Consider the following 18937-nt stretch of genomic DNA (forward strand, 5'->3'; position numbering starts at 1 on the left):
CCACATTCTAATCCAAAACTTTGTGAAGAAGTTTATAAGTCTGGAATTATACATGAAAATGCCTTAGAAGCAATAGGGCAGCATGAGACAGGCTCTACCTTCAACAAGCCCACAGCCTGACAGGAAGTTAAGCTCCACACACAGACAGGCTTATGGGAAAGAACAACTATAATGCCAGGGGCTTTGATGGGTGGTGTGCATGCCAGTAAACAGGAGGACAGAAATCATTTCTGGCAGAAGGCACAAGGACAGTAGGTGCCAGATCCTGAAGAAGTAATGAGACCTTTCATGTTTGTAGTTTCTCATTTTGTTGTGAACTTACATGAAGATGAGTAATTAAAATGGACTTATTTTTGACTTGGAGATTTTCTAATTAATCTTGGCAAACAGTGGGGACTCGGGACTTCTGTCATCTATCTGCTTTCCTTAGGTTTAATCAGAAACTGCCACAACTGCTCCTTCAGTATTCAGCAGCAAAATTATATCCGAAATGCAACGCGCCAGGGTTTGACAGACAGCACAGGGGTAGATTAATCCCTTCTGAGGAACCTATGAGAGGAGTCACACGCAGCATGGATGCACTCTGGCCCAGAATCACAGTTCATTTTTGTTGCTGTAACCGAGGCGGGGGAGTGTGGGGGGTCGGTATTTGGCTTACAAGGCAGAAACTGCAGCCGTTAGCCACATGCCAGCCATAGTGGAGAGCAGAGAAATGAAGTCTCATGCTGCTGGCTTGCTGCCTGTGCATAGTGAGCTTTCTCCACTCTTACACAGCTCAGAACCAGATCCAGGCCATGGCACCACCCACATGAAGGGTGGGTCTGCCCACGCTAATTAATAATCAAGACAGTCCTTCACAGACATGCCCACGGGCCAACCTGACCTAGAAATTTCCTCACTGAGACTCTTCCAAGGTGGTTCTAGGCTGTATCAAGTTAACAGTTAAAACGAGGTGACACAATGGTTAAAATACTATGAAGCTACTGTGGGCAAGAAGAACATCAGTCGGGCTGCAGAAACCCTACAAACATTCATGATCTTCCTCCCTTGACATCAGATAGCACAATACCGGAAGTGAGGTGCACATCATCAGATTTCATGACTAAACAGCATGTGCTCGAGATGTCCACAAGTCAAGGAGGAGGTAAGTGCACACATGTAGTTCCTTGACAGAAATGAAGTCCCTCCGGCATCACCACAATTCAGCAATTAAGACTGTGAGACCACGAGCCATGGAGGAGGAGGAAGTGACTGAGAAGCCTCTGAGGAAAGTGTGAGGAGAGGACAGGAATTGATGCCAGGGAGTCACTGAAGATGAGTTGCTCCTCGGTATTGCGGCTGCGGAACTCCCTAGAGACTATCTGGAGAGATGGAGATCCCACTGAGCCTGCAGAGCCCAGATAATACCTCGAAACAGAACTGATGGGCCCCATGATAGCTCTCAGATGAGATACCGAGCTCTGACTACAAGACGCTATCAGCGTAGCTGTGGCTCTGGAATTGAGATGCCCTGAAAACTCGAACATCCAAACCGTCCCACTTCTCCCCAGTGTTAACAAATGCTGTCACCATAGATCAGCAGGGTCTTCTCGATGCTGATGTAAGCAAACACGTATCGATTACTCTGAAGAACTCTTCAGAACCAGAGTGGTGGCGTATACTGTAGTCCAGGGAGGCTGGGGCAGGATGGTGGCATACACTGTAGCCCAGGGAGGCTGGGACAGGATGGTGGCATACACTGTAGTCCAGGTAGGCTGGGACAGGATGGTGGCATACACTGTAGCCCAGGGGGGCTGGGGGAGAAGGAGTGCTCAGGCTTAGCTCCAGAGGCCTTCCTGGGCAGCACAACTGAGGCACAGTTGTTTTTTGTTTTAAGTTTCCATAAAAGAACATACTGTATCTCAGAAAACACCCAGATGATGGAGAGACATGGCTCAGTTGGTAAAGTGTTTGCTGTGTACACACGAGGACCTGAGCTGGGCTCGCCACGGCCCACATAAAAAGTCAGGTAAAGCTGTGTGCACTTAGAAATCCCAGAGTTAGGGAGGGAGAGATGGGAAGATCTCTGTAGCTCCCTGGTCACCTAACCTCACTGAACCACTATGGTCTATGCTCCATGAGAAAACACATTTCGGAAAATAAGGTGGAGAGTAATTGAGAAAGCTGTCCAAAATTGACCTACAGTCTCCACATACGCCTATCTTTATGCATATAGGTGCACACACATGCACACAAGAAAGGAAGAGAGAAAGGGAGTGGGATGGACAGAAGAGGATGAGCAGAAGGGAATGAAAGGATTGGATTCAGTGGACACTGAAGAAGCAGGAAGATGAAAAAGCAGCTTCCTGGTGATGGAGTCTTCTTTGTAGCTTTGCAGACTCACGCGTTTGGACTCTTGACTCCAGTTTCTCTCAGTGCGTAGCCCAGGACTGCAGATGAGCCACCACGTTCCGCTCAAGTCCTTCTCATGGAGCATAGCCATACTCGAGTAGCCTCAAACTACTCTCTTCTATTCTTTAAAACAACAAAAGACTTCCACTGTCATTATAATCTTAAACTCACAGAAATCAGGCAAGAATGCCATGAGGTGCGGCCATCAGTGGTTCCTGGCATCTGGTGTCTCTCTTTTCTCTTTCATTCACGCTCACCAGCTATGACTGTCTGTTAGCTTCGAGTTCCCCCAGAATACACTGTCTAAGGCACATGTCCATGTGGGGGTTCACCAGGAGGAGCTCTGAGAAACGAGATCTGTGGGGAGGCATGGAGGCAGGACTGGACTTGAGCAAGAGAGGACTGGGTGGATCCTTCTGGAAGCTGTCAAAAGCTTGACTCGCCTCATAGTTGCTGCCATGAGGCAAGAGAGCTAATCAGTGGGTGCACACCCTCAGGAGGGACCAGGACCCTAGGCCAAGAGGCTCTCCTCTGCTATAAGGAGTTCCCAGAGAAGGGTGGGGGCAGGGTGAGGATGCCTCAGTCACCGACTTTCTAGCAGCTGAGGGAATGGAGCATCATGACCTTGTAGGGAAAGTCCTGGAGGCTGCCCTTAGACACATCTCTAGCTTGCTCTTTTGACTATTTCTTCTCAGCAGAGACAGGGGATGCAAACGCTATCTCTTTTCCTCTGAAGGTGAATTTCAGGGTTTGCTGGGGAAGGCAATTTTTTAAGGGTGAGAAGAATAAAAAGGAAGAAAGCACATTTAGGAAGATTTCTTTTTAACTAAGTGAAGTGGGTAGGTGATAAGAAGGAGGGGCTACTGTCACCCCAGCAGACCTTTAGAGAGGGGTATAGGCAATGTTACTTCAGCCTTTTGTCCATGTGATCTGAGTCTGACGCTTGTTTGACATGTGAGCAGCTCAATCCTCCGTAAGCAAGTGGGAACACACACACACACACACACACACAGAGAGAGAGAGAGAGAGAGAGAGAGAGAGAGAGAGAGAGAGAGAGAGAGAGAAACTGAGAGACAGAGAGAGAGGCACACTCATGCACAGTCACACAGACATGCACATGCACACACACCACATGCACAGAAGGTTTTTGTAACTCACCACCTAACAATGAGATATTTTAAAGGCAAAACTAGTTTTGAAAAGCAACAGGAACCTTATATAGAAGCAAATGTAACTAAAAATAACTAACAGTTAAAAGAAAGAAAAGAAAATAGCTGATGGTCAAGAAAAGAAACAAGGCCCAGGATGCCTTCCTTCCCCAGAATCTGTGTGGGGAGATGTGATGCTGGGAGCCTGACAGTGCGACCATGCCTGGAGCTAGAGACGGATGGGCAGAGCTGTTCTTTTCCAAGGTCCGTCCTGGACGGGCCAAGTGAGATGTGTGAAGGTGCTGCCACACGGAGAGGAGGAACGAGCACTTTCACACTGAGGTGGACAGATTATCTAAAGAGCAAGGCTTTCTTCCCTGCCCTGTGGGCCCAGGACCCAGATCCCAAATGGACAGAATGGGCATGTCCCTTTACAGAGACCAAGAAACAGAGTGGAGTCTGGGATCCCTACAGAAGATGTATATGGCTTCAGCTCAGTTCTCTGTTCCTTCTTTCTGTAAAGAATGAAACAGTAAGAAATGTGCCCAAACTCTAACCTGGCGGAGAAACGTCCCTGGTCTCAGATGTGATGAGAAGAGTGACGGGGACCCCAGCCTGAGTTCACTGTGCTGTGGCTGTCAGCTCGCCTCCCGCATGAGCCAACTTTACAGGAGTCTACATTACCACGTCAGGAAGGTGAACTCACAAGGGAAGGGCTTAAATAATACATCCGAGATCACACAAAGCCAGGTGGCCTGGCTCCTGAACCAGACCTCAGCCATTAATGTCACTGCCTTCAATACCTATGTCTGACCTGTAGCCCATAGGCCCCGTGCATCCCAGAGGAGCCATGAATGTGGCCCAGTGTAGTGTGGATGACAGCCACATGTCATGATGTCAAAAGATTGGCCCTCCTTAATGACTGTCAGAGAATAATCAGGCAAATACACAAATACGCTCATCGCATAACAGGAAGCGAGGAGGAGGGACGGAGAAACAAGTGGGTGAAGAGCCCAGCTGAAGGGAACAGATGAGGAATTGCTCTAGTGGTTCTGAAGTTGGCATAAGTGACATCCTCTCACAAAATGTCCTTTTTCTGACTGCTGTTGCTATCGAAATGCTGCAAGGCTGACTTCCTAAACAGTGCTTCCTGGCCTTACACATGCCCTCCATTTTGCTAGAAAGTGTCTTCTCTATTTTTCTGTCCACCTCTCCCCCATTTGTGGGGAATCTTTACGTACTCTGCATGCTAATCCATTTTTGGTTATATGTGCTAGAAAATTTCCCCATAGTATTCTGATTTTTTTCCTACTTTCTATATGGTGGGTTTTGATCTCAAAATCTACTGCAGAAAAATCCACGGAAGCTGGTCAGAGCAGATGGTACCGGCACAAACCGGACATATAGATTCATGGAGCAGGACAGACTGTTCAGAAATGAATCCACACACGTACGGTCAGCCAAGAACCAACGGTGCCCAGAATGTTTGGTGGGAGAGGACAGATGGGTACTCCGTAAGCAGGGTTAGCAAGACCAGATATTCGCATGCAGAAGAATTAAACCAGATCCTGACTTCGCTACAATGCAAAACTCAACACCAATCAGACTTAAACACAAAAGCAGCCCCAGGAAACCAAGAGAGATGCTTCCTCATACTGAACTGCTTCCGGGTCTCATGAGGCCAAAATCAAGGTGTCAGCTCAGCAAATTTCGTGTCTGAAGACTGAGGAAGAATCACTTCCTAGGTCATTCACGTTTTGGTGGAATTAAGCTCCCCTCAGCCAAAGGCTCCACTTCCTCCAGGGCTGTAGGTTGGGCCTGCTCGAAGCTTCTAGAAGCCACTTGTATTCCTCACCCCATCTTCAGGCCAGCAGCAATGTGTTCTCTCATTCTCCTGCTTGGGACCTCTCACTTTCTGTCACCATAGAATGTAGCAATTGCAAGTAACTGTCCTCAGGTTCTGCCCACACGGGGTGGAGATTAGGTAGAGACACCGGGCAGGCACTGGGCTAAAAAGGAACACGGTTACCACACAGCACACTGCTGGCTCCTTTATGGTTGTATTTACATCTGTGCTGTTTGGGGGGCTGAGGTCAGAGTTCAGAGGTGAGCACTTGAGTAGCATAGAGCCCAGAGTTCAACCCCAGAACCGAACGAGAGAAAAGAATAGGTTCTGTCTACCAAGATGGCGCAGTGGGTTAAGGCACATGCCACCCAGTCGGAAAACCTGCATTCAGTCCCAGGGATTCCTGTGGGACAAGAAGCTGCTCCCACTTTGTTATATGCCTAAAAAGAGTGTCTCTCTATCTGACATTACAGAAGACACATTTCCCTAAATCTTCCAAACATCATTGAGATTTGCTTTTATATGTTTAAGTCCTACATATCTAGATTTTTGTTGTTGTTGTGTGCATGCATATGACAGAGACCTAATCTCATTTTCTTTAGTGGCTGGTCTATTATTTATTGAACAATTCATCTCTTCCCCCATAAACCTGAAATGATGCCACCGTCCTTTATGTGCACAGTTGTGCAACTGCTTTCTGGGCACAGTGCTGTGTCCTGTTTGCACTCCCACCTGCCTGCCCCAGGCATGCCTGTTGGTCTTATTAAGGAGGAGGCCTTCCCCTACTTCTCCTTTGGGGTGTTTGGTTTTCGTTTTTGAAACAGGGTGTCTTACTATGGGACTCAAGATCTCATGCCTCTGTCTCCCAAGTATTGAAATTATAGATGTGATGTGAACTCCCACGGATCACAGTTTGTTCAGGCTCCTATAGATGTGTGTGTGTGTGTGTGTGTGTGTGTGTGTGTGTGTGTGTGTGTGTGTGAGTGTGCGCGCGCTCAGGTATTATTCTTGACTTTTTGATTTTTCAAAATACATTTTATTATCAGCCCATCAAGTTGTTTTAAAAATCCTTCTGGAAATTTTGATTGTAATTGCATTGAATCAGTAGTTCTCAGCTGGAGGCAATTGTGGCCCACAGGGGACATCTGGCCTTGTCTGCAGACCTTTTTTGATTCTCATGACAGTAAAGAATGTACCAATATTCTCCAGGGGTGGAGGGCAAGGAGCGAACCTACAGTATATGGCCTCCACAGGAGAACCAGCCTGACCAAAACAGCCAGACAGAAAAATCCTCCAACTTTTCCATTTGTAGACAACTGACATATTTGCATGATTCCAATAATCATGGTCTATTTCCCATTTATACAGGTCTTCCTTAATCTATTTCAATCAAGCATTATAACCCACAGTGCATGGATCTCAGAGATCCTGTCTAAGATTTGTTCCTAAGCAATCTTGATTTTTAAATTACAAATGGTATCTTTAAAAATATGTGTATTGGGCCATCAAGATGACCCAGCAGATAAGGGTACTTGCCACCAAGACTAACAACCTGAGTTTAATTCCTGAGACCCACATGGTGAAAGGAGAAAATTGATCCCTGAAAGTTATCCTCTGTCTGACCTCTATACATGCATCATGATACCTATGCGTGCGCGTGCGCACACACACACACACACACACACACACACACACACAGACACACACACACACACACACACACACAGTGAGTAAATGTTTTAAAATGTTTATTGGAGCTGGAAAGATGGCTCATGTGTTAAGAGCACTAGCGGCTCTACCAAGATGATGGGGCTCAATTCCCAGCACTCACATGGCAGCTCACAACTGTCTGTAACAACAGTTCCAGGGAATCTGACGTCCTCTTCTGGCCATCTGGGGATTGGACAAGCACGGTACTCAGACATACATGCAGCAAACACCTGCACACGTTTTTAAAAAATGTTTATTGTTCAAGACTGATAGGATGTATGTTTATATATGTGAACACTGTCGCTGTCTTCATGCACACCAGAAGAGGGCGCCAGACCCCATTACAGATGGTTGTGAGCCACCATGTGGTTGCTGGGATTTGAACTCAGGACCTCTGGAAGAGCAGTCAGTGCTCTTAGCCACTGAGCCATCTCTCCAGCCTGTTTTTTGTTTTTATTTTTTGTTTCATATGTTTTATATTTTAATGTTACATTTATCATCTTAATAAGGTCTTATTTTTTGTGTGTGCCTTCTGTAGACCTTTTGTAGTTTTCTATATGGAAAGGGTTTGTTCCTTCCATGCATTTAACTTCTTACGCGAGTGTCTCTGTGTGGAGATCACCTATAGATGTTCACACACCACACGCATGTGCACTGTAGTGGTGACTAGACATCTGTATCAGGGTCCTCTCTCTTGTATTCAAACTTAATTGCATTTTGGTCAGAAGACCTGGTCTGCATGATATAGGTTTCCTGAAATATCTGGTGCATTCCACCTATGGTTAACGGAAAAGTCTGTCTGGGAATTATCTACGGTGATAGTAGTTCAAAAGTCTGCTTCACACTCTTTGAAGTTACTTTACTAAAAATAGTCACATTAAAGCTTTTTAATCTTCCTTGGGAAAGGGAACATTTTTTCATTACTTTTCTTTTTCTGTTCAATATTTTTTACGTTTATTTGTGTGTGTGCATGTGCATGTGTGTATGCATATGCCTGTGCATAAGGGGTGTGTGTGTATGTGGTGTGTGTGCACACGTTTGTCTGAGTGTGCATGTGGGGGGGGTGCACATGCCTGTGTGGAAACATGTGTGGTACTGCACACGTTTTGAAGATCAGTGACAACTCCCAGGAGTTGTTTCTCCCTAGCTACTTTGTGGGTTCTGGTCACCAGGCTCAGTGACAAGCACTTTCCTTTACTGAGCCATCTCATGGCTCCTGGTTTATCATTATTGCTCCAGTTAGTATATGATGTATATTCATAATGTTCTATCCGTCTGCTTCCGTGAACTGAGACTCACAGCCTATGTCAGGATTTCTTTGCCCACATCTTGTCTCTGATTCCAACAGAGTTCCATCTGCTAACATCCACTGTAATTAATATTCTAGGGCTTAACCGTATCAGTTTACTTTTAATTTCTACCCTTTGCTGGATACCTTTACTTGTAAGGGTTTTTTCTTGTCACACTTCTCCCCTCGTTGGAGTCTGTGTGCTCTGTTTCTCTTGGAGCCTTACTGGAAAGCTTATGAGACTCACTTACTCGTGAAGGTTGGGAGTCATATTCTCAGCTCTCAGCAAAGACCTTTAGAACCATCTGCCTTCATCTTCTGTGCCCCAGACACCGCTATTCAGCTTTGGGTTTTTTGTTTGTTTTTGTTTTGTTTTGAGGCAGGGTCTCATCCTAGCCCAGGCTGGCCTTGAACTCTTGGCAATCCCCCTGCCTCGGCCTCCCAAGCGCTGGGACTCCACTGTTGTTCGTAACTAACTAGTCAAGTGATGCTCTTTCCACTCTGTAAACATGTTGACCCTCTACCCATCACTTTCTGTTTTCCAACCTTGCTTCTGAGATAATTATTTTTCTTTTTGGACATATATTCTAATTTGTTAAAGTAGGTTTCTTTTTAAAAAAATTTCCAGGTTCTTTTTTTAAAAAAATTCATCCAGGAGTGGCGCGAGGAGCCGTTACCAGAGCTGGAGCTGTCGGTTAAGCCTGATCAAGATGACAACCTCCCAAAAGCACCGAGACTTCGTAACAGAGCCTATGGGGGAGAAGCCAGTGGGGAGCCTGGCTGGGATTGGTGATGTCCTGGGCAAGAAGCTGGAGGAAAGGGGCTCTGACAAGGCGTATGGGGTCCCTGGCCAGTTTCTGGTACTAAAGAAAGATGAAGACCTCTTTTGAGAATGGCTGAAAGACACATGTGGTGCCGATGCCCAGCAGTCCTGGGACTGCTTTGGGTGCCTTCGAGAATGGGGTGCTGCCTTCTTGTAATGTTCTCTGGGGACCCCGCAGCCCCCAGCCACAGCATAGTCTGCAGCAGGGTGGGGCTCCTCCCAGTCCTCCACGAAGGAAAAGATTGCTGTTGTCACCCTCATCTCCTAAGTACTCCAGGGTCTTTTGGGAGTTCTCTTCCCCCAGCATTTCAGCCTTTCTGGGTTTCTTGCCCTCGCATGCCTTCCCCTTCCCCTCCCCCTGCAGTTCCATGGCAGCAGTTCCCAGCCTTCCTGAATGGATTACTGCCTCCTTCTCCCTCACCATCTGTTAGATGCCCTTTGACTTCTTTTTTGGCAAGAACAGTCACTGTCTTTATAAAAGATTTTTAAATTAATAAAGTTAGTGGCCTTCAAAAAAATTCATCCAATCAGTCTTTATAATGTCTTCAAAACAGATACTATTGGCACTTGTGAGGAAAAGTCCTTGGGGATTCTCACAGTTCTGTGGGAGCAGCGAATGCTCTGCAGATCTGTTATGACTACTGGGGATCATGAACAGAAGCGGCCCCTAAATTATTGCTAGAATCAGACATTTGAAATGCCTACCATAGATCAGTATATAATATAACTGAGCTGGTGTGCACCTATGATTTCAGAACTTGAGAAGCTGAGACAGGAGGACTGAGTTCAAGGCCAGCCTGGGCTACATATCGAGACCCCGTTCCCTCCTCCACGAAGGGAAAAACAACAAGGACACTCCTCTCAAGCTGTCCACAGCGTGTCAGTCACCTTTCTGTGTGCATGTGTGCCTGCCTAGTGACCAGATCTGTACAGTGAGCCTGCGTCATTTACAGGAACAAAGTTACTTTTCCAAAACAAAGAAGAAAGGTAGACCGGAAGTCAATATCCTTTGTAAAAACTGTTGGTTTGGGAAGGCAGGGGATATGAATTATAGGGTCTTTTTGTTTGTTTATTTTTAAACTATAAGAGATCAACAGAAGGCCTCATCAACATAAGTGTTTCAGTGACAACCGATGTGTCCGTGAGCCCTGTCAGCTGTTGCGTGTGCGCAGAGGTAACCAAGCCTGGCCCATGTCAGGGTTGTCAGTACAGACAGTGGCATCCATGGTGCTGGCTGTGGCTATAGAGGAAGGAGGATGGCCTGCAGTCTAACTGGTCAGCAGCCACCTTGTGTCTTCTGCACAGGAATTCGACACACAATGCCATTCTGCCTCGCACTGCCCAGAGGAACCCTCATTAAATACTACAAAGACAGCACCTTCCAGAGAGCTCAGAGGTACTGGGGTGGGAAGGAAACGCTTCAGAGAGAAAGGCTCTGGTGCCCCTCTAAGGAAGGAAGGGCCTGGGAGAGCCGCAGAGCAGGGCTGGGGTGGAGCTGCTCTCTGCAGCCCGCTGCTTCCCATCAAGCAGCAATTAGCCTTCAGTGCACTTCCTCCTCCAAAATCAAAACCTTCCGAACAAAAACCACCCAGGCAATCGACAAGAATTAAAACATAGGGGGAACATCCAAGAGTGGAGAGAAAAAACAAGAAGTGGTGATGCACAGAGGCTGCTTCTGTGCACTCGCTCCTTTCCTTTGCTAATTTACCTCGAAGCAGTCGGGCGCAGCTGTCTCAGCGCGAGGCTTTCTAGTGAGGCTCTCAGTGGCACATCTTGCTGTAACTAAATAAGGCAGACACGTCTTTAGACTCCCGCAGATGGAAATTTACCTGTACGATACCGTCGTCTACCTCTTTCCTCTAACTCGGATTCAGAAGTCATTTTCAGTTTTCCCTTTCTTTCCCAGTGTGACATCCCCTTAGCCTGTTGACTCCCTTTGATGTGGTGCTGTCTTCAGACAGGACTGTCCCCTCATCTCTCCCACCCAGAGCAGGCCCTGTGCCCGGACAGAAACCATTGTTCTTCGCAGTCTCCCTACAACCCTCATCCCTTCATTTCCACACAAAGCAGTAAGAATTATCTCCCCAAAACAGCTGTTTTCTGTAATAGGAAGGCGAAGTCCTGTGACTAAGCTAAACAGCCCTCCTGTTCAAGGCCCGAACCGCTTCCTAGAGGCAAGCTCTAGCAAACTGAGATTTCCAAACACCATGTATTATGCCTTCCGTTAATTGCTCAGAGAACTTTCAAGTATCTGCCCACATTTTTCTGCATATTCAAATTTTGTTTTTATTCCATTTGGTACACAAGCAGTTCTTACAGGCCTGATGCCCCTTCTGCCTGTACCCTTCCCCCTGGGGTGGAGAGTATTTCACCGTCTCTTTATTCTCCCCCTTCTCTCTGAATAAGCATCGTTGACACAAGCTTCCCGATCTCCCTTGTGACTAGGAGTGTCCATGTGGCTGGGTGAAAGTAACACGGAAAGGAAAACGTCAGATGCCACCTGACAGGACGGAGCACTCCCTTCTTCCTATAACCCAGACCATGGATGTGATGACGGCGCCCAGGTAGCTATACCGCACAAGTTTGGTGCAGCACCAAGACAGAAAGAGCCCGAGGCTGCTAATACCACAGGAAGCAGTATCATGGTCCTCAGACACCCGTTCTGCATTGCTAAGGAGGACAAGAAAGCCCGCTACATTTAAGCCTCTAGGATTTGCGTGGTTCCCCCATTGCTTCTGACACGTGATTACCTACCTCACACGCATCTCTTCTCCATGCACCCATGCTACTTCTCTAGTCCCAGTAAGGAGGCCCCTGCCCAACTCATTTCCCTTTTCTTATTCTTGTCCCCAAGTGTCTGCTTTATTTCTTCCTTTAAAGTGCAGCTTGTGATCCAAACCCTTTACAGAAATGGCGACTGTGGAATGGTACTACAGTTACACTGACTCAGCCCAGTTGCCCCCTTTCTAAGCAGAAACGCATACATCTATGTATCTAGTGCAGACAGCGGGTAAATGAAACAGAAATACCCAATCGAGTTTCTACTAACAGGGCTCCAGCAGCTTCTGCATCTAAACATGCACACCCTGCAGTACTGCCCTGGACCTCATGGAGCTGACTGGAGAGTACATCTCGCCATGTCACTTTCATGACAGCAGAAACACCAGATTTGCTTACCACACCTGGCAAATGGCAGGCCATTCACTATATATGTGTGTGCTACTAAATGCATTTCATTATAACAAAGCCTCAGAATTCATTTTTTCTTTGAGGCATGGTCTAGCTGTGTGGCACAAGTTAGCTTCAAGCTTGGTCCTCCTGACTGGGCCCCTTAGTACTGTGGTTTCAGTTGTGTGCCACCATGTCCTACATTCATGATTTTAAAACAGTCATTCAGAGCTCTTCTGGGTGACTGAGGTGCACCGTAACATTGGGAGATGCTGTGTGGATCTTTCTCTAGGACTATAAATTAACAAGCCAGAATTTCTTGTGTGCCTCGCAGCATGGCCCAGGGATGAGTTACTTTTGCAGTGACTTAGGACTCACTTCCTTAGCCTGTTGTCACCCAAGCTGTGGCTGGTTACGGGCAGGAGCACGTGACCCCCCTGTTCCTCCCCTGGGCCACTGGCTTCAGCACTGCAGCTAGGTCTCTGCTTAAATTCCCTTCCTCCAAAAGGCTGCTCAATCCCTTATCTGTCCCCAAATCAAGCCGTCCCTGTCACTCTGTCCCTGACTGCTTTCCCTTCTGATAAAGGATGCGTGACTGTCTGACATGCTTTACGTTATTCCGTGCATGTGTGCCCGTAGGCTGGTCTCAGCCACAGAAGCTCTGTGAGGAAGGGAGCTTGAGTCCCTCCCTCACCGCTGCTGCCCCCACAGCTGCTGGGCATTCAGATTCCAAGGGAGAACGCTCAAGAGGACAGGGCGCCAACAAGCGACAGGAAGGGCCCGGACGGGGCTCCATTGGTAAAGGACCTACTTACCACATGAGCATGAGGACCTATAGAATACATGTGACTTGCAAGTGACCACCTTTGCTCCACAGAGCTGGATAGAGGGACTATGTAAAAAGCCAGCCACTGCAGCACAATCTGTAAAGCCAGCACTGTGGGTAGAGACAAGAGCTCCACCCTGACCAGACACCCTCCCTACTTGAACTGACAAGACCTGGGCTCAGGAAGCCACCCTGTCTCAAAAAAAAGTCAGACTCGGTTAAGGAAGATACTGGCATTGACTTCCAGTACCCTCAGCATGCACACACCTACATGTACATCACACACACACACACACACACACACACACACACACACACACACACACACACACGGAAGAGCAAGAACGATAACAGACAAGAGGAAAAGGTGGTGAATGAGCTCAGCAGAGTCCTGGCTGGTGTCACAGTTCTTAGTGTCAGCTGTGGGGTGCTTATTCCATAATAAATGGATCCCTGAAAAAAGATGTTCCCCTACTTTTAGACATATTTGGTGGTGTTTACTGTTATAACTACAAAGAACCCCCTTTAATGCCTTTCTTCATCAGTGACCCATGCTATAAGCTGACTGTTGACAAAGTCAGGGAAGGACGAGTCTGGGTTAGCGTGTGTTAATGTAACTGCTGATACTTTTGAGTTTCTGGCTTTGCTGACAACCGGGATTCACTGCTTATGTTGAGTCCCTGCAGCTCTTTTGGGGTTTTGCTTAACAGATATCTTTGTGGGTTCAGTCTGCCAACAGCACCAGGAAATGGAGGCTCAGAAACAGCAGTGATTGATTCTAAACGCAGAGTGGCTACACCTAAGTTTGAGGCCAGGCCCTAAGAAGCTGCCGTACACACAGCAGGAATTTAAAAGAGAGCTCTCTAGGGTCTCAGGGCTCATTCCTGTGGAGGGCTCTACCCCTGGAACCTAACCATTTCCCAGAGGCCCCACCTCCCACTGTCAGCACGCTGCAAACTCCATTTCAACGTAGGGGTGGGGGCAAACCTTATTGCCACAGCACAGATGCTGGGAGCGGGAGGCAATCTCGGAAACCCCTCCGATGCCCGCGCTTTCAACACTGAGTTTAGCTGCTTTCACGGAGCAGCTAAGACTAAGTCAGACTTAGCAGAACTTTTCTCCTCCTAACTGCCCACTTCATGCATAAGTCATCAGAGGTGCTGGAGAAGCTACGGCAAGAGGGCATTCTCTGATGTTTCAGAAAGATTAATAGGAAAGATCATTTTCCTTCCCTTACAATGCTATGTCTCCCCCACCTCACTTTGAAGGTTCAGCAATCCAGACTCAAGGTTTTGGGCCAAGGAAAGCCTTACAAAGAGTCATGCTAGAAAAATATTTGAACTATGTTAGAATCTTCACTACATTCTAAAAAACATGCCCAGGTACCCAGTCTCTAACTCCCAGAAAGTAAGCCTCCTTCACATTCCAGTTAGAAAAATATTAAGCTGAAAATAAAGATGCCAAAAATAGGGGGCTGGAGAGATGGCTCAGCGGTTAAGAGCCACGACTGCTCTTCCTGAGGTCCTGAGTTCAATTCCCAGCAACCACATGGTGGCTCACAACCATCTGTAATGAGATCTGATGTCCTCTTCTGGTGTGTCTGAAGACAGTGACAGTGTACTCACATGAAATAAACAATAAACCTTTAAAAAAAATAAAGATGCCAAAAACAACATCCTCTAGGCTAACGGTCTTAGCTGAGAACTATTTTATGTGAATTCAGAATGCTTCCATCCAATTGTCTAGTGAATATCTCCCCCCTCATCCCCTGCAAAATGCAGTAAGCAGTGGGCTAGCCCTGCTGATGCGGTGTTGGTAATGGGGGGAGGCTGGTGTGGCACTCTCTAGGTGTTCAATGAGCACCTTGCACGTTAGGCTGCTGCTCGCAGTACGCACTTTTACCACAGAGGCTTGCAGTCTTCTTGCAGTCTTGCGAGTGCCTCTTCTCCGAGGTAAGGCTTTCCGGGATGAGGACTGAAGCACATGCTGCAGGTGAGTTCCCCGCGGCGGGCAATCTTTTGGGAAATGACATAGAGTAGGAGGTCCGCTGCCTCGTCCAAGTCGCCACCTCCCGCTCTTTGTAAAGCAGCTGCTCATCCATCAGCAGAGTTATGACCTGCTTAGACCTCTCCCGGATATAGCGACCTGAAAAACACCCAAGAGTTAGCTTAAAAACGGAAAACGGATTAAAGCTATAATTTATTTTATTCTAAAGAAAAGGAAGGAGAACTGTCAAGGTAGCAAAGTGGAAAGACAGAAGACTGTCGGCGACACACTGTGCCCACTGAGCAAACACATCATCAACACGTGATGGGACTGTATCTTATCTGGCATTACACTTTTCATTTTAAATGCATTATTGGATTTTTCTTTGGAAAGCCATCCATACATTGCAATAAATCCACTAACAGAGGCACACAGAGAAGGTTTGAGCATGAGGTGAGGGAGATTGCTCAGTGGGTAAAGTCCTTGCTCTGGGAGCAGGAGAACCCAAGTCCAGATCCCCAGAATCCATCTAAAATCTAGGAGTAGCAGCATGTGCCTACAACCTCCATGCTGGGGAGCCTAGACAGGAGGGGCCGAAGACTCACTGACCAGCTAACCTAACCAATTGGCAAGCTCTGGGTTCAGTGAGACCCTCTCTCAAAAAATAAGGTGGAGAGGAATTGAGGAAGGCATTGGTCTCAACTTCCAGACTCCACATGCACCTGCACAGACGGGCAAGCGTGTGCACAGACGGGCAAGCGCGTGCACAGACAGGCAAGCGTGTGCACAGAGGTTACTTTCTCCAGTCTCTTCTCTTAGCCACTTCTTCCTCCCAAATTTTCTTTATATTTTTTTTTCAAATCCTGTTCTAAACACCACTAGTTTCTGGTGGACACCTCATAGTCCCTAACTGAAAAGGCCTACTGTGTGTTGGGCTCTCTCAGTGTCATATGAAAGGTAGAGATCTGTTGGAGCTCTTGGGGACAAACTTTCCTGGAGGACAAGGACACCATTTAGATTTGGAGATTAAAAAAAAAAAAAAACAACTTGTGTCACGCTACCCGTCTCTCCCCCACCAGTACCTCATCCTGCAGCCCTGAGCCCCTTACCAGCAACACAAAAAGTCAGGCAGCTCTTGCCTCCTGCAGGAACTCTCCATGGCAGGATCTCTGACTCATCTGACTCCTCAGACGCATTCCTGCATTTCTCCTGTTACCCTTTGAAGAAGCCCCACGTCATCAGTCTATCTCTTGTCCTGAGTTGTTTCTTTCTGTGGCATCTGCTACTGCCCTCTGTCACCTGTGTGTTCCCTTGCTGTTTGCTTTCTCTCTCTCTCTCTCTCTCTCTCTCTCTCTCTCTCTCTCTCTCTCTCTCTCTCTCTCTCTCTTTCTCTCTCTCGGAACATAAACCAGTGAGAGGAGTCTCCCTGCAGACACTGATGGCACTAACATATATTCAATAAATATTTACTGAGTGAATGAATTAAGAAAGAAACATCACAAAGTTTCAAATGCTCTCCTTGCTATGGTGTAAGTGAAGCAGATTGCTGGAAGATGCTGGGAGCCAATTTACAACTTAGCTGCCTGGGAAAGTTGCTTGGCTTAAAATAGCCTCCTGCAATACCCCCAATTAGAAGCTGGAAATCATGGGCTAGAATTGGAACATTCTACTTCAAGTCTGTGGGGATTGGTGAGATGTAGGAGAAGCTCCCTCCCTCCAAGTGGCCAGCAGGCACAGTAAGCAGAAAGCTAGTTGCCCTGGTGGGAGCCTCCTCCTTGGAGCATCTGACTCCCCCAAGGGAACAGAAGCAGCTTCAGGAATGCCAGGTTCTGCATTCTGCCCAAAATAGGAAAGAACTCACCCAGGAGTGGGCATCTCATTTAACTCTGCCTAATTCCCCCAGCTACCATTCTGCCGCCCTCTGTACCAGCCAAGGCTCCTCTAAAGCACCACAGTGAGAAGTAAGAAAAGCCAAGAAGAGCCCCTCAGTCTGTTTCAAGGAGGAGATAAGTAAACAAGAGCATCCAGTCCTCTAAGCTTCTGAAAAGACCCGAAGGAAGACGCAGCATCAACTTTAACAGTACAGGAAGGACAACAGCTTCCTGTCTGAAAGAAGAAAGGAATAGGGCAGGGTTAGAATTCAGATTTTCTGAACTAAGTTTCACTCCAGTCTGAGGACTGGATAAACTGAAGGCATCCGTGTGGATGACTAACTGGCAGGGTTTGAAGCAGTCACATGTGTTGTTATGTCAGAGGGTCGGGGGCTACAATACACAACTTCCAGTGGAAAGGCACAGTGCAGAGCTTCCAGATGGCTTGGCAGTTAAGAGTATTGCTGCCTTGCGGTCCCAGGTTCCCAGACCCTCATAGTGGCTCACAACCATGATTACCACTAGTTCCAGGGATCCGGCACTCTCCTCGGGCCTCTGTCAGCACCAGGCACGCACACGATATACATACATCATGCAAGGAAAACACTCATACACATAAAGTAAACATAATAAACATTTTAAAGAGAAAAGCACAAAATGTGGAAAAATAATAATAAACACATAAAAATAATAAGGACCTGGAATGGGGGCAAGATCAATATGTGGAAAGTTATTTCTCCACTGGTGAACTGAGTCAATTCAAGCCAGATTAGAGTACATGAAACACAGGGTCACTGGGAAGCTGCTGGGGAAGGCAAGTTCACTGGTCCCAAGGAAAGAGGGCGGGGGGAGAAAGTGACCATGCAGAGAAAAGAAAAGGGGGAATAGGAATAGGAAGACAGGGAGAACCCAAGATGTCTGGGTTAAATAGCAGAGTCTCTGGAGGAAGGGCAGTCCTGCCCTTGGACTGGAAAGTTCAGGGTTGGGGATAGAGTATGCTAGGTAGGGACTGACGGGTGCTGGGAGAAAGGAGGCCAGCTATGCTCTGATATGTAAAACGTGCACCTCAGCCCCTTGTCCTGGGTCTGAAACCTAACAACGTGAAAGAAGGAGGGCCGAGCAGAAAGCCAACCTGGCCGTCTCAAACACATGGTAAGGAGGCAACAATCACTAGAGCAGCCATGCAAGAGACTGGGGTCCAAGCACAGTTGCCTCTGCAGTCACTGAATCATCCTTCAAGCAGCTGAGGGAGTGTCCTGAGCACTGAAGACACAGCAAGAAACGGGCACAAGTATGCGTGTGTACTCGGGTCCTGTTGGGTGAAACACCCAGGGAGTATCAAGGGGTTGTTTCAAGCCAAAACAAGTTTTTCAAAGAAGTATGGAGGAGTGACATGCTGGACATGAATGTGGGGTGCAGTCACTGAAGTCTTAGTAAGGTGGGTACACAGACCTGGGCCTCAGACCTGGCCAGGCCCTCCTTCCAGCCACCCAGAGAGCATGTTACATGAGTCCTTTAGAGTTGTGCCAGTTTAAAGCTGCCCGTTTGAGAGATGGCCTTTCTTCCAACATCCACAAAGGCCAGAGCTACACTTGCTTGTCTCCAGGACACTTAAGGAGTGTATGAAATGGAGACGCACGGCAAGGAATGTTCCCCAATGCTGGGGGAAGAGAGATTCAGAGGTCCTGGGCATTAAGGTCTATTATAGAAGAATGTGTTACAGAAGATATGTTTACGTCCTCTTCCTCCTGAACAGCAGTCCTACCTCCCCTCTCCCTGCTGTATTGCTTTTGTGGTGAATTTTACTTCCATTCTAAGTGGGGAATACAAACATACAGTGCCCTCCCCACTCAGATATCAGGCCTACCAACCACACCCAC

General features: G+C 47.3%; 1 protein-coding gene and 1 pseudogene across 7 annotated transcripts in view; one reads left to right on the forward strand and one right to left on the reverse strand.

Moving 5' to 3' along the window:
• Enthd1 (ENTH domain containing 1) overlaps nt 1–18937 on the reverse strand; it is a 114731-nt gene that overhangs the window by 67844 nt on the left and 27950 nt on the right. For 4 of the 7 annotated variants that reach the window (XM_087559094.1, XM_087559098.1, NM_001135913.1 and 1 more), the window contains 1 exon segment: nt 15097–15345. In XM_087559094.1, coding sequence (XP_087415220.1) covers nt 15097–15345 — 249 coding nt within the window. 7 annotated transcript variants of the gene reach the window in all.
• On the forward strand, nt 9018–9363 carry Banf1-ps5 (BAF nuclear assembly factor 1, pseudogene 5; annotated as a pseudogene).

The sequence above is a fragment of the Rattus norvegicus genome, chromosome 7 (assembly GCF_021556685.1).
Source record: "Rattus norvegicus strain SHRSP/BbbUtx chromosome 7, alternate assembly SHRSP_T2T, whole genome shotgun sequence".
Lineage (NCBI taxonomy): Eukaryota > Metazoa > Chordata > Mammalia > Rodentia > Muridae > Rattus > Rattus norvegicus.